This window comes from Lingula anatina, chromosome 8 (genome assembly GCF_051362555.1).
Source record: "Lingula anatina isolate TDL-2025a chromosome 8, LinAna3.0, whole genome shotgun sequence".
Lineage (NCBI taxonomy): Eukaryota > Metazoa > Brachiopoda > Lingulata > Lingulida > Lingulidae > Lingula > Lingula anatina.
Window position 1 is genome coordinate 19,618,920 of NC_141774.1, and position 16,320 is coordinate 19,635,239.

Below are 16,320 nucleotides of genomic sequence, written 5' to 3' on the forward strand. Positions count from 1 at the left end.
CGCCGCCATCTGCCCCTTTACAGGTAATTACAGCTGTTCCGCACTATCCAGAAAGCCTGAACTGATTGGATAATAATAAGTGATAAAGATTCGACCACACACTAAAGACCTTATGGCATTTGATTCTATATTACGTGATCTAATAGAATGTAACGGTTCTCATACGTACCCAGAGTGGATCACTTTCCAGGCTGTACTTATACCAGGCGAATATTGGTAGTTCAATAAAGGTGAACAAACACCCGACACCAACTTGTATTCCGTAGGTCTTCCCGAAATGTTCCTTTGGAAACCTATAATTTGAATGTTTTGATGCCATAGGTCAGTCATACATCTGTCATACATCTGTACTGTGTAGGGCGTGCTTTGCGTTGATGTCTTTCTACAAAGTAGCTCTCGCTCTCTCTCTCTCTCTCTCTCTCTCTCTAGACATACGTGCGTGATTCTTTATAATATGACCCTAGAATTTGGGCCACCAATTCGATTTTCTAAAACAAAGAAGCCTATAGGCGGAAATACATGCGCGCAGACTGTGTCACCAAATCTACTTACGCTATTGCTACATATGCCATATGCACGGCATAACTCCCGGTTTTCAACATAGAATGAAACATAATGGCCACAAACTGCATTTCGATAAACGGGATGATGCATGCAATGGAGGCGATGAATCCTGCCAAAACTGTGAGGAAAAATGGAACCACGAAGCATCGCTCTTTGTCTGAAATATACATGTATGATGGTATCAGTACGTGGACCATATACTCGCTTCTCCAATATGCTTCTATCATACTGCTAATCTACTGCATTAATGCTCCTCTCTGTACAAACCTATGTACTTTTTGGTACTTTTTGGAGTAGAATTGCAGTAGGCTATACTGCATTTCTATTGCAAATATGCTCCACACCACTACTGCGTTAATGATTCTTTGCTACTTCGATACTGCTGCATTTTCGTGCGGGATCCGCTACGGAATTTTGTCCCATTAAAGCTGGCTTACTTTTCTCAACCTGTCCTAGCTAGAACATAATATATCTCTCTTTTAATGACTTAAATTGTTCTAGGACATTCTGAAGGACTTTCCAAAATTAGTTCACGAACTGTTACATTAATTGCAGAACAAATGTAAGAACTGTAAAAAGTACACCAAATGTTCGACAATAGATTGAGAACCATTTGTGAACGTTAATGCGAAAGGGATCCGTTGCAGATATAACCCTAAAATTAACTAAAATTGAAGGAAACCATACTTATAGGAGAGAACACTTCTCCATGATAGAAAGCGTATATATGATCGGTATATAATCGTTAAAAAAGAAACACGTAACTCTTCGACCAATTAATATTACATTCATGTTAATTACCGTCTGTGGTTGCCCTGGAAACAAGTTTGTCCAACATCAAACCAGTCAGCAAAGCCCAAAACAGAGAACCCATTTGGAACCAGGAATACACGTCCGTATACGTACTAACTGTAATGCAATAAAAGTTCAGTGATTTTTGTTGTTCAGTAGATTTTTGTTGTTAATTGTGTTATGATAGTGAAAAGTAAAGGACGTATGCATTCCATTTTAAAAATGCTTATGAAGCAAACCAGTTACAATGATAATATCCAAGTAAATCAATTACCTTTATTTTTGACATTATTTCCATAGTAATTGATCATAGAGTAAAAACTGCCTTGATAAGTGACAATGATTGTATTTTGGCACAAAAACCACAGCATCAAGACCCAAAATGCTGGGAGTTTGAGGATCAGTAGCGTGTCATGTAGGAAACAGTTGTTAGCACTTTCGCCATTTTCCTTGCTTAGAGAGTTTTCTATTTCGCACGATATCTGCTCAATTCCGTCGACTTGCATTTGTGTATGATTGATATTATTTTTATTTTGACAACTGGTGCCATTATTAAAATCATGATGACCAATAATGCCATCGTTTTTTTCCCGAGTTACATCTCCATCTGGTTTCACTTTACTTGCTAACTCTGGAGTGGGACTTCCAATGGAACGAACACCACATTTTGATTCTGTGCTTACATCACCAGGTATGTATGCTACGTTCGTCCAACCTTGCTCTAAAGCCTGATGACCTTTATGCTTCTCGTTTGCTTTAGGTACATGTTTGGCGTTTGTACAAGTGCTGGTGTATGGTTTAGACGGTTCTTTGGTTGCGATTTGGCTTTTGAGTATTTTAAAACAACAAGCTATGTCAATATTATTTCCGTCGTCATCCTGTCTAGGTGGAAGGGTGATTGTGTTGACAGAAGATATAACAAGTATGATTCCGGCAAAGGTGAACATGCTCGTTTTATACGAAACTCCGGTCTGGTAGGCCATCTGCAATTTGTTAAAAAAATGTGACATTAAAAATCTAGTTTATTCAAAGAAAGATATATTCAAAACTGCAGAATTTCAAATTAGTAGGAGTTTCATACATTATGAAGACCGCGTAGTCGTAGATGCCAACAACAGCAATGATATGAATGATAAAAAGTAATATTTTTATAGGGGGGTTATTAAAAAAAAAGTCTTTCATGAAAGCTACTTTTCTTTCCATAGAAAACTTTCCGCAACTGTTATTTTTCACTAGATATATTAGGTTGTACCATATCAAAGCAGTAATTACCGATGTGTTCGTCGAGTTTTAGAACATTTCTGCGACAATTAGCATACACGCATATACATGAATTACCTTTAACAGAATAGGAGCAAAACCACTGACGTCTGCGGCACCGGAAACCAGACATATGAGTGTTGCCTTTAGCTTAGGAAATAATCCGGCCACTTGGACGTCAGTTATGTCCAACTGGACGCCTCCCATCATGTGGAATGCAGCCCCAGGAAATAACAGCCATTCTGTTCCTATGAAAATGTTAAATGCCCCAATCGTGATTATTGGCCCAATTTTTTGGTCTGCATTGTCCCGGAATTAATACTTTAATAACTTCATTTGGATTTTCTGGTCATTATTTACAGTTTATTTATAAGAACTGCAGCTAAATTAGAAAAATCTATAACCCTGAGAAATGGAGTGTTTCCCTGGTCATGTATAAGGCTCTCTGCCATTTGGAATGTTTATTTTTTTGGTAGTAATCTTTGCAAGCATGTGTATTACCTCACGCTGATTGCTTTGATTGATTTAGAATATTTCCAATGGATATCATGATAAATATTTTATATTCTCTTACCTCTCTCAGCTAATGCCATCAGGAAGAATCCACCAGCACACAGAAATCTTTTTGAAAAAATATAAACTTTATAACCAAACTATTGTTATGACCAATACATCGCACAAAATTAGCATTTTATTTGGCCACTATAACCTGTCAACTTCTTTCGAAGGCATAACATCAATGAAGCGGCCATAGTATTTATCAATTTTTTGTAGGTGTTATTTTGGTCCCATTTATCCTGCAAGCACAGGGTTTTCCGATTGAATAGTTGCAGCTTTGATAAAACACAAAATATATATATTTTTTCAGATATATTTCTATCTTTTATATATATATCTTATATACTTTATATAATATTAAACTCAGACAGCAAGATGCAGGTGTCTTCGTATCGCATGCTATCACAGTCGTTCGTTCATCCCGTAGCAACCAACAATAAATACCAGCAAATCAGTAGATGTAGAATTACTGGTAGGTGCACGAAAAATTCTTTATAGGTACTTTGATGATAAAAAATCTAGTCTGTGTACTTAAGCGACAGCTAAAATCAGAACCATTCCCACTACAATGTCACAATATCTCACATGACACCGTTGCAGGCTGTGAGGTTACCCGAGTCATCTCTGACGCCTGTATATACATGAAAGAATGTAGTGAACCCTCTTCCCTTTCGTCAGTTATATATAAGACATGGCATATATAAGACAGACAAATGTCAGATAGGCTTTGTCCTTTATGTTTAGACTTGCTCGTTTGGCCTTTAGTTACAGCTTCCGGGACTTTGAGGGGCTGATATCTAGGTTCTGTCTGTCTCTCGGATATGGCCTCTACACATTTCTGTGGAGTTACATTGAGTAGGGGACGGGAGGAAACGTACTCATAGATAGAGGTTACCACGAAACATAAATGTTTACCCTTATTCGTCTTTTCAGGTGAAACTGGACTAGTAATAATTCTGATTTTAGCTGTTGTTAAATATTCTATTGCCTCAAGTTCGTGCATTTGTAGTACAATGTGGACAGACTGTGAAGACAACGGATAAAAACTTCACGCTATAATTATAACACCAGTCACCTTAAACGTATCAGCTGTGTAGTGATGTACTTACATGGATAGGATCCTCACACAAACTGTCCCGCAGTGATCATAGATATACCCCAACACGGGAAGAGACGCTGAGCAGATTATAGCGACGGTGTAAACAAGATTTAGCATCTCTTCTTGCTCATTGCACTTTTTAACGTGATCTGCATCATGTTCTTCTGTACAATTCCCCAGAGCAGTACAGGCATGTTCTACCGTGTCAATGCTAGCATTCACTCTGGGATCAAAGTGACAACGGGAGTAGTAAAATTTTTCCTCGATGAATATATACACAAATGCTGGCCATCCGAATAACGTAAAAGAGTAAACCGCCGCTTCTAAGATTCCGAAGGCAGTGCAGAATAATTTCCAACACGTTGTTCGTGTCATGCCGTTTGTCGTGGATTAACGCTAATTACGCAACGTTAATAGTGACTCAGGTATACATACACAAGAGCATTAGTTTGATTTGATATTTTACCCATTGGTAAACTAGTCACACCTGTGTTGAGATTAAAAAACCGAATGATGATGCAAGGTGCTATAACGGATGACGTAAAAATGCTTATTTTCAGAATAATGATTGTTCTCTTACCTGTACAAAGTAAGTCTATAGTGAATGAAATGCTGACTCTGGCGTAAGCTCCATACAGTCAAACACCGTGAAGCAGTGGATAACACATTTATTCCAGCTGATATTTACCCTTGTCAGTAATTCAATACCGCCTGCATCACACAAAAGAAGCGGTCCATATCAATACAAAATGAGGGGGTGAAGGGATTACAGCTCACTAGAATCGGATCATTAATTTACAAAACGCAAATAAAGCTATATATTCGAAGGGGAAGAATAAAAAGCCGTATTCACCAGTCACAAAAATGGGGTGCATCACGGATCAACTAAATAATATGAACATTGCACGTTTGTGAGGGTAACCATTTTTACCTCATCGTCGCCTCATACATATGGCCCTGACGTGTTTTATTTCACTTACTTTGATACACACGCTCTGTATAACATTGTGGGATTCTTAGGCTGAATAGATTTCTGTAGGTGTAAGCATATTTATCTGCTGGTGCATTACGTTTAATAGAACAGGGACAAAATCACTGACGTCTGCGGCAACGGAAATCAAACAGGTGATCATTGGTTGTGTCTTGGCAAATAGGGCGTCATTTTGTTATTTCCCCCCTCTAGTTGGTGCAATGGGAATAGCAGCCGTCTATAGTTCCGGTTAAGGTTGAAAATCTTCCATGTGTCTTCATTATACCCCCAATGTTTCGATCTGGTTCTGCAATACTTTGATAATTTCATTTTGGATTTCTTGGCTTTGTGCACTGTTATTTTATTTGCAAATTTAATAACCAAGAAAAAGTAATGTTTTTTAACTTGTATATTTAGTATAACAGATTGTTTAGAATAATCACCTTTTTCTATCTGTGCGTGAGTGTGTGACATTTGATTTTCAAGTCACTGCTTACTGGGTACTTTCCTAGGTAGTTGCGATCTCTGATATTGGGCCCAAATCGAATTGTCCTCGAAAAATGAACAAATATCCCCACTCAATGGCCTTTAATTGACCAGTCCCCGAAGGCGCGTTCCATGTTTTATAAAACTGATGGTTAATTAACATAGTACATCGCTATCATTACTTCAACAAAAGCTTCTGTTGAACCATGTACTTGAACAAAATGAAACGTTTTGACAATTTTTTCTGGGGTACATACGTTGCGTAGTATTAGGCATGACGCAAAGCCCCATGTGCACGTTTAAATATTTGTAAAAAAAATCATTATGTAATGTATAAATGACCCGGAACATCCGTTACCATACGTTACCATGTAGGACTCTTTGCGTAATGTAAAGAAATAGTGAAAATTAAAATTTGAATTTAAATTGAGACTGTTGTGGATTTTTGTTCAATACACATATATGTTAAAAACTGAATACAACTACGAATTCATTCAATTTTATTTTTGGACACTTCAGCATGTGAAACGCACCTCTGCATTTGGTTTGGGTGTGCAATCAAGATTAGCGTAGTCAAAGTCGGGTCTCTCCTGTCTTATAGCGCCGGACGAAAGCAGGCTTCTGAGTCTCGGAAGATGATCAGAATTTAAAATGATGGGTATATATTTTTTCTGTCGGAAGGCAGTCAGAAATGGAGGAGAGATCAACAGTGATAATTTGGAAGGCTGTCAAAAAATATCCGTCAGTCTGTTCCTGTAGATGTATATACATGTAGTTCCCGATTTACATGTAGGAGAGGTTACATTAACTGGGCAGTATACTTTTTTTTTTTTTTATTATGGAAAAAAAAATAATAATAAGTAAATAAATAAACACAAATAGAGTATATATATATGTTCCTTTCATACACGCACACATACCCACGTACGCACAACAATCATACTTGGTCACTGCTAATATGTATATTATCCTTGCATTACACAGTTGTGTTTACAAAAATAGACTAATTAGTTGTCTGTCCATTTCACTCAAATATAGTAACTTCATCTCTAAGTGCCTGCTGATTAACAAAACAAAATTAAATAAAATATAATAGAAAACTTAAACCCAAAAGATAAAGAAAGGGATGCTACTGCTATTCCCCTTCAACAAAAAGTGGTAACCATTGTGCCCATTGTTTAACAAAGTTGTCATATGTGCAAGATCCATGACGCAAAGCAATATTTTTTTCAACATGATACATAAATTTTATGTAACCCAAAAGACCTTGAAAGCTTGGGGTCTTTTTTTTGTTTCAGGCACTTGTAAATATATAGTTTTCCAAACATAATAAGTAAATTAAAAATTTTACTTTCCGTTGTGCATTTTATTCCAAACAAGATTTTATAGTCATCGAGATCCAAATTGACATTAGTTTTTTCGAGTATATGGTCTTGAAACTTATTCCAAAGAGGACGCACACTATTACACTGTATAAACACATGAAGGAGATCTTCACGGTCTCTTTTACAAAACTGGGCAGTATACTTCCAAATGAGTTGAACGTCTTGGTTAAAACTGTATTATCATGGTGCAGGAGTATATGTAGCAGAACACTCGTCTTGTCTGGAGGAGCTGCAGCCATTCTGTCTCACGTGCTGGCTGGAACTTTAAAGTGTGTAGCTGTTAGACCTCGTGGAGCGACACCGACGCCAAAGAAGGTAAAAAGGCAAACAGCTGGCGGTGAGACATATTCCCAGGAACAGTACTCCCAACTGTGAAAATTAAATAAAAGATATATATTTACCACGCCGAGTTTTCATCATTATCACACATCAGTCAAAGTATCCAAACCGTTATAATTCCGTGATATTAGATTTTTCCCAAATAGTCGGTAGTCAACTGTAAGGTGGAAAAAGTAATGTAAATACACTGTTTGCTTTGCGGTTGTTCGTGATTTGCATTGTGTCGCCATCTGGAGATTTAATTGCAGCTATTCTGCAAAACCTCGAAAAGCCTAAGATGATTGAATAATATTTAGTGATAAATATTCGACCACACATCCAAGAGCCTAATTCATGTAACTCTATATTACCCGATCTATTACAATAACAGTTCCTAAACATACCCAGAATGGGTCACTTTCCAGGCTGTATTTATACCAGGCGAATATTGGATATTCAATAAAGGTGAACAAAAATCCGATACCAATTTGTATTCCATAGGTCTTCCCAAAATGTTCCTTTGGAAACCTACAATTTGAATGTTTTGATGTAATATATATTTGTAAACTAGTCTTATATGTTGATTGAGTCACTGTAATGCGTAATTATGCCTTTGTGTGATGTTCATTGCTAATTCAACCAGGGTCTTGTGCCATGAAAATGAAATGGTTCTGCAAATTGTTATTAGGGACAAAGAAGCTTATAGGAAAGGTGGAAATACATGCTAATAGACTGTGTTATAAAATCTATACTTACGTGGAGGCTATATATGCCAAATGGGAGGCATAACTCCCGGTTTTCAACATAGAATGAAACAAAATGGCCACAAACTGCATCTCGATAATGGGGATGATGCACGCAATGGAGGCGATTAGTCCTGCCAAAACTGTGATGAAAAATGGAACCACGAAGCACCGCTCTTTGTCTGAAATATATAATGGTATCAGTACGTGAATCATGCATGTACTTCTCCAATACCATGTGTATACATTACTAGTATATCACATTTTTTAATAATATTAAGATAATCGGTATTATATATTACTCATAAATGGTTAACAATTGTCAGGGAATACAGATGTACTTTCTCTCTATATGAAGAGAGTCATTTCCGTTGCCGTCCAACGAAAATTATGAAATATTCAAAGTCATTTCTCCCATTATATTGTGTAGGCGGGTCGATTCTGAGTGATCTAAAATGCATAGAGATTACGATTCAAGAACAAAAGAAGTCACTGTTGTCTCAGAGGGTCTATGATATAGCATGGCATTTCAACTTTGATGCAGTTCATTTCTTTCAAAGTTAAATGACTACGATTCTATTCTGACATCGGTCTAAATTACATTTGTTGGATATATTGATATTAAATATTGAAGTATTCTTTAGACAGCGACAGCTCACAAAGCCATGGCCACACATGTACAAAAGAGCCACAGAAGCTGCTATTATAAAATGGTAACGATACATGTTGAACACCCTTTGCAGCTAAAACCTATAATTAACTAAAATCCAATGAAACCAACTAATATTTATACGTATAGGAGGAAACAGTTGCCGTTAATCGAAAGCACATATATGATCTTAATTACCATCCGCGGTTGCTCTGGAAACAAGTTTGTCCAACATCAAACCGTTCAGCAAGGCCCAGATCAGAGAACCCACTTGGAACCAGGAATACACGTCCGTATACGTACTTACTGAAATGTAATTAGAAATATGAATATATTTGTGTTGTGTTTTGTGTAAAGATGGTGAAAACCAAGCGACATGAGAGAGATAGGAAGGGATGCGTGCGTTACACGTTAAAAAAGTTTATGCAGCAAATTGGTTACAGTGATAATAAACCAATTACCTTTATCTTTGACATTATTTCCATAGTAATTGATAATTGCATAAAAACTGCCTTGATATGTGACAATGAGGGTATTTTGGCACAGAAACCACAGCATTAGCATCCAAAAAGAGGGGCTTTTGATAATCAGTAACGTGTCATGTAGAAAACAGTTGTTAGCACTTTCGCCATTTTCCTTGCCTGGAGAGTTTTCTATTCTGCATGATATCTGCCCAATTCCATCAACGCGCATTTCTGTATGATTGGTATTATTCTCATGTTGACAACTAGTGCCTTGACAAATAATTTCATCAGCTTCTTCCCGAGTGACATCTCCATCTGCTTTCTCTTTACTTGCTAACTCTGGAGTGGCACTTCCGATGGAAGGAACACCACACTTTGGTTCTGTGCTTACATCATCAGGCATGTATGCTGCGTTTGACCAACCTTGCTCTAAAACCTGCTGACCACTTTGCCTCTCATTTGCTGTAGGTACATGATCAGCGTTTGTACAAGTGCTGGTGTTCGGTTTAGACGATTCTGTTTTGCTTCTTTGCCGCTTGCGTATCTTAAAACAACAGGCGATGTCAATATTGTTCCCGTCGTCATCCTGTCTAGGTGGAAGGGTGAATGTGTTGACAGAAGACAGAAAAAGTATCACACCGGCAAAGGTGAACATGAACGTTTTGTACGACGCCCCTGCCTGGTACGTCAGCTGAAATATATTTTAAAAATGTAGTGTACAGTATTCGAAGACACGAACGCTCAAAAATGTGGAATTCCAAACGAGTTGGTGTTTTACTTATCATGAGGACTGATTAGATGCCAACATATTCACTGGCATGAATGATAAAGATGTATTATTTTTACTACTTTCAACGGCATTATGGAGACTTTTATTTTGAAAAATCTTCCGTGAAGTGTAATTTTCTTTTCATAGAATAGTATCCGTAACTACTAGATGGCACTAGATATATTAGTTTGTGCCATATCAAACGATCAATTAACAGAGTGTTCCTCAGGTTGTAGAACATTTATGCGACAAATAGCACACGTGTATGATATTACCTTTAAGAGAATAGGAGCAAAGCCACTGACGTCTATGGCACCGGAAATCAGACATATGAGTGTTGCCTTTAGCTTAGGAAATAGTACGGCCACTTGGACGTCAGTAACTGCCAATTGGATGCCTCCCACCAGGTGAAATACAGCCCCAGGGAACAACAGCCATTCTCTTCCTACAAAAAATGTCAAATGCCTCATCTTGGTTATTGACCCAATTTCTTATACATATTCTACCGGAATTAATACTTTGATAATTTCATTTTGATTTTCTAAACGTTATTTACAGTTAATTTATGTGAACTGAAGCTAATTTTGAGAAAAAATATTTAACCCAAAAGGCATCAGAGTAATACCATGTATCACTTATCATGAATAGATGTTTATTGGAAGTTATTATTACTTATTTGTAACGGTCTTTTATGACACCGCCTTTCATGTGCCAAGTTACTTCTTTTGAAGGTTTCTTATCTCGTATATTACAAAGGTTTCCTATCTCGTATAGACCGTATAGACCAAATATACTTTTTTCTCGAAGAATGAATATTTTTGCTGTATTCAACAGCTCATTGCGCTTGTTTTGTATCATCACTAGTATAAAGTATTACCAGTCTGTTTAAGCTGCCCTGTTTTATTGTACATTTCAAAAGGAAATATCAACATAAACTACTATGCTTTGCATGACATGTTGCGGAAATTGGGGACATATTTAAACACAGATAGTGTATTTGTTAATAATATGAAGCTGACTACGTATAACATTGGTCAAAAAAGGTTTCCCCATCCCCCAATTTCATTTGCTTTTATTTACAAATGATAGCCTCATATGTGTAAATTGCTATAAACAGTGCTTTTTATTCCAGATCTTAGTCTTAGTCTTAGGTCCTCCTGTCCAACGTAGGGCATTGGGCGGCACATTTTATTCCAGATACCATATCTTAAATGATTAATGGCTCAGAATATACAAAATAGCGGTTAAGATATCCATATTGTATGCCATTAAAATTTAAAACATGTACCCCTCCAAATCCAAGGTTTCACTCTGGTTTCCGCAGAGGTTAAGAAATAACCATAAATTTGAGCTGACATCACCAAATGTCATCAAATTTACACAAAATAAGCATTAGGATGCACTTGTTAACGATCGTGTGTCTAATAGCGGGTGTCTACAGAGCAATGCAATTATATCTTGTAGGCGGCGCGATAAGACTGCAACAAGGGTAACAATTATGTTTTGCGTGACGTTGGTCCATTCTTTCTAAAGATCTGTGCAGAGATGATCCAGATTATTTGGGGGTTGATTCTCCTCTGCATTGCACACTCCAATCCATGCTACAGATGCTCAGTAGGGTGATTATCAGGTCTTGAAAATGGTTATTCCATGTCCACAGAGGATTACGTTTCTGCAAGATATCACTCGATGGATGAGAACTGTGAGCAAGTGTGCTGTCATGATGGAGCCTGATGAAACCTAAAGTCAGCTTTTGCAGATTAGTGAGATATCAGCTGATAATATTATGTTCAGTGACACCAGAGGTATCGGAACCTGGTTGGCCATTACGAGACGGAATCTGGTTTTGCTAAAGAATCAATGGATTTCTTGCACCCCATCAATGGCCAAATGAGTGTTCGTAGAAAATGTTGCAAAATGCCTTTTGGAAGGGTTTGTACAGGATAATTTCGCCTGAGTGTCAAATCAGTCCGCATTTTGAAAGCATTCCAAGCCCATGGTATTAGTACATTGTTCCCTCTGGAACAGAACGCTACTGGGACATGTTACTGTAAAATTTTCTACAGATATCTCACTCCATGTACAAGAAGTGATTTCAGGGATGATACTGGCTTCATCGTGCTAACGTACTTGCTCACAGCGTTCGTCTGGGATTGATTTGTTGCAGAAACGGAATGTTCTGAGGATGGGCCAGCCATCTTTGTGCCCTGATATTAACCCTAATGAACACCTGTGGTATTGTGGCATGAATTGGAGTGTGCAATGCAGAGGAGTACCAATCCCCAAATAATCTGGTCAAACTCCGCCAAGATTTAAGGAAGAATGGGTCAATATCACGCAAAACAGAATTGTAACCCTTGTCAAAGGCTTGTCGGGCCCCCTACCACAGATAATTGTAGTGGGTGGTAGACACACACGCTATTAGACGTTTAACGTTCATCCTAATGCTAAATTTGTATAAACTTGTCGTTATTTAGTGGTGTCTATTTCAATGTTATGGATAATTCATTAACTGCGATTAATTAAGCATACATGTATTTACATTGGATATCGTGAGGAATTGTTAATAATCTCTTACCTCTCTCAGCTAATGCCATCAGGAAGAATCCACCAGCACACAGGCATCTTGAAGAAAATCAAAAGAATTATAATAAAACTTCGCTGATGCTCTCAAAGTTATATTAAATTACAAGAAATTGGCATTTTATTTGGGCAACACTACCTGTCAGCTTCTTTCATAGGCATAATATTCATGGTAAAACAATTGACAGCTAAAGCGACCATAGTTTGGTTGATTTTGTCCATTTTTCAGTTGCTATTTTAGTTTCATTTATCCTGCAAGCACGGGTAAGGTTATATTAAGGGGTTTCCGATTGAATAGTTGCAGCTTTGCTACATGTAATATGCAAACTGTTTATTTATACAGATATAGTTCTATACTTTTTATATCTGATGTATTTTAGTTAATCTTTAATTCAGACTGCAAAATGCGGGTGTCTGTGCCCTCGATCTTCACTGAAGCTTGGCTAAATGGACAGGCTTCAGTGATCAGCATATCGCCACGGTCATATAACATACCTAGGTTATAACTGTATTAAATCTTGTCTGAGTCCTTTACCGACAGTTGTACAGTAATGTAGTCACAGTATACTTATACCGCGTGCTACCACAGTAGCTTCGTTCATTCTGTAGCAACCAATAATTACCAGCAAATAGGTAGATGCACTAATTATATTAATGTAGAATTACTGGTGGATGAACAAAAAACTCTTTATAATTTGACGATAATAAATCGTAAGCGACGGTTGTACACTAATGAAGTCACAGTATACTTACACGGATAGGATCCTCACACATACTGTACCGCAGTGATCATAGATATACCCCAGCACGGGAAGAGACACTAAGCAGATTATAGCGACAGTGTAAACTAGATTTAGCATCTCTTCCTGCTCAGTACACTTTTGAACGTGATCTGCATCCTGATCTTCTGTGCAATTCCCAAGAACACTACAGGCATGTTCTACCGTGTTAATACTAGCATTGACTTTGGGATCAAAGTGACAACGGGAGTAGTAAAATTGTTCCTCAATGAATATATACACAAATGCTGGCCATCCGAATATCGTACATGAGTAAATGGCAGCTTCTAAGATTCCAAGGGCGGTGCAGAATAGTCTCCAACACGTTGTGCGTGCCATGTCGTCCATCCCTTATGGTTTAACCAGGAATAGGCCGGAGTTAAGTAAAGTAAATAGTGACTCAGGTATATCTACACGAGAAAATTACTGCAATTTGATATAATAGCCATTGGTAAACTAGTCATACCTTTGTTAAGATTATAAAAACCGAATGTGCTATAAGGGCTGACATAAAACGTGTTTAATTTCAGATTAATGATTGTTCTCAAACCTGTAGGTGTTGGTTTATAGTGAATAAAATGATGATTGCATACAGTCAACCAGTCACCAGTGAAACAGTGGATAACCCATTCATTCCAGCTGATGTTTACCTTTGTCAGTAATTTAACACTGCCTGTATTTCACAAAAGAAGCAGTCCATGTCAACCATACAAAACTGAGGATCCCATTCGGGATAAATAAATCTATGCATATAAGTAGGGCGAAGAATAAAAAGCCGTATTCATGAGACAGAAGTATAGAGTGCCTCAATGATCATGCTAAATAACATGAACGTTTGTCAGAGAAAAAAGTGGCTTCAAAAATGAAATATAAAGATAAACGATATTAATCTACAACCCATACACTCCTCTCTCTCTCTCTCTCTCTCTCTCTCTCTCTCTCATACACACATACACACATAATTAAAACAGAAATGTGTTTATGCTTATAAATTATAATAGTGCGTTTAAAGGTTTTAATCTAAAAACTCTCTGTGCATTATCCCAGAATTATCCTAAATGCTCCTTTATTTCAGTAATGTAATTGGGTTATTGAATGTTACAGCACTCATTTACTGGGTGGGAGCCATACTACATGCAATACTATTGTATAATATTATGTAATACCATAGTATAAACACCATATACAGATATGTGCGTATGTGAGGGTAATCACCTTGAACTCATCGACGCCTCATACATAGGGACCTGTTGTTTTTTATTTCACGTATTTTGAAACACACACTTTAATTAATACTGTGGAATACTTAGCCTGTATCGATTCGTGTAGGTGTGAGCATATTTATCTGCTGGTGCATTACGTTTAATAGAACAGGGACAGAATCACTGACGTCTGCGGCACTGAATGTCAAACAGGTGAGCGTTGCTTTTGTCTTGGGAACTGGGGTAGCCACCTTGGCGTCAGTTTTGTTAACTGTACCCATCCCAGTTGGTGCAATAGAGCTCCTGGGAACAGCAGCCCTCTGTAATTCCTGTCAAGGTTGAACTTCTTCAATGTGTTTTCATTATTCACCCAATGTTTCGATCTGTTTCTGCAATGCTTTGATAATTTCATTTTGGATTTCTGGACTTTGTATGCAGTTATTCTATCTGCAAATTTACTAAAGGCCCCGTCACACTTATTCGGAATCAGCAGGAATCAAGCAGAATGAGCCTAAATGAAATTTTTTCAAAATTCGCACCACATTCGGGAAGAAAGTTCAAATTGACCTACCGTATATTCTTGTAAGAGTACCGTTGGAATTAGCATTAAATAAGTAACATCCCCCTCGAGATCCAAATATTATTTCAGAAATGTCAAAATATCATAGAATCGCATTTTTTTTCCAATTGCACCAAGTACTTGAACAAAATGAAACTTTTTGACAATGTTTCTGGTGAAGATACGTTACGTAGTATTAGTCATGACGCAAATCCCCTTGAGTTACAGTTTAAATATAAAAACACATCCTTACATCATGCATTATTTACCATGACTGAATCACTAAAAATAAATCGGAACGTGGTATAAAAATTATAATTAAATGACACGGAACATACTTTACCATTTAGAGCTCTTTACGTAATGTAAAGACATGGTAAAAATTAAAATTTAAATTGAGACTGTCGTGGATTTTTGTATACACATATATTTCTTATATAGATACAACTTTGATTAAGCATGTAAACTGCACCTCTATATTGGGTTTGCGTGTGCAATCGGGTCTCTCCTCTTTTATTTTATAGATCAAGGCCGGACGAAAGCACTCTTCTGAGCCTCGGAGATGATTAGAATTTTTTCAAGTTTACACAGATGGGCATCTAATTTTTATGTCGGAAATTCAACATACAATCCAGATGACTAAAAAAATATCCGTTAATCTGCCCCTATATATGTATATACACACACTGGACAATAGAAGTGTCACCCCTACTGAGACAAAACTTTGGGGGAGATAAATGACTGCTCCTGGAATAATTGTATTCAAATCAAATTTCACAAAAAGACCAACAATACAATTCCATGGTACAGCGGTTTTATACTCATTAGATACATCATAAGTAGACCAGGCATTATAACTACTCAAGATCTACCTACTTTGATTACCATCAAGTCCTACACAAAAAGCTGCAGCTGTACAAATGTAATGAGCAAGCACTCTCATTGTTTACATCATATCTCACAAACAGGAAACAGCAGACAATATTTCAAAATGAAATATCTGAACCCGTACCAATCACTTGTGGAGTCTCCCAAGGCTCCATCTTAGGGCCTTTGTTTTTTATCATTTTCATTAATGACCTGCCACTTCATATTGATAATGGAGAAATTGATATGTATGCTGATGATTCAGCAGACATG

General features: G+C 37.2%; 2 protein-coding genes across 4 annotated transcripts; both read right to left on the bottom strand.

Moving 5' to 3' along the window:
* Positions 1 to 548: 548 nt before the first annotated feature.
* Positions 549 to 6,546, bottom strand: LOC106165927 (large neutral amino acids transporter small subunit 4). The gene is made up of 6 exons (XM_013544292.2): positions 4,284 to 6,546; positions 3,191 to 3,237; positions 2,695 to 2,864; positions 1,631 to 2,339; positions 1,366 to 1,473; positions 549 to 721 (listed from the first exon to the last, which is right to left on the bottom strand). The coding sequence occupies exons 1-6, from the start codon at positions 4,646 to 4,648 to the stop codon at positions 549 to 551; spliced, it is 1,572 nt and encodes a 523-aa protein (XP_013399746.2). The 5' UTR covers positions 4,649 to 6,546.
* Positions 6,547 to 6,583: 37 nt separating this feature from the next.
* LOC106155517 (equilibrative nucleobase transporter 1) lies at positions 6,584 to 13,780 on the bottom strand. 3 transcript variants are annotated; one of them, XM_086994442.1, is made up of 8 exons: positions 13,394 to 13,780; positions 12,636 to 12,682; positions 10,333 to 10,502; positions 9,286 to 9,979; positions 9,023 to 9,130; positions 8,189 to 8,357; positions 7,837 to 7,960; positions 6,586 to 7,483 (listed from the first exon to the last, which is right to left on the bottom strand). In XM_086994442.1, the coding sequence occupies exons 1-8, from the start codon at positions 13,765 to 13,767 to the stop codon at positions 7,379 to 7,381; spliced, it is 1,791 nt and encodes a 596-aa protein (XP_086850568.1). In that variant the 5' UTR covers positions 13,768 to 13,780; the 3' UTR covers positions 6,586 to 7,378. The 3 variants fall into 3 exon arrangements, with proteins under 3 accessions (XP_086850569.1, XP_086850568.1, XP_086850570.1); XM_086994444.1 differs by having other exon boundaries at positions 6,588 to 7,483; positions 9,466 to 9,979; XM_086994443.1 differs by lacking the exon at positions 7,837 to 7,960 and having other exon boundaries at positions 6,584 to 7,483.
* Positions 13,781 to 16,320: the final 2,540 nt, after the last annotated feature.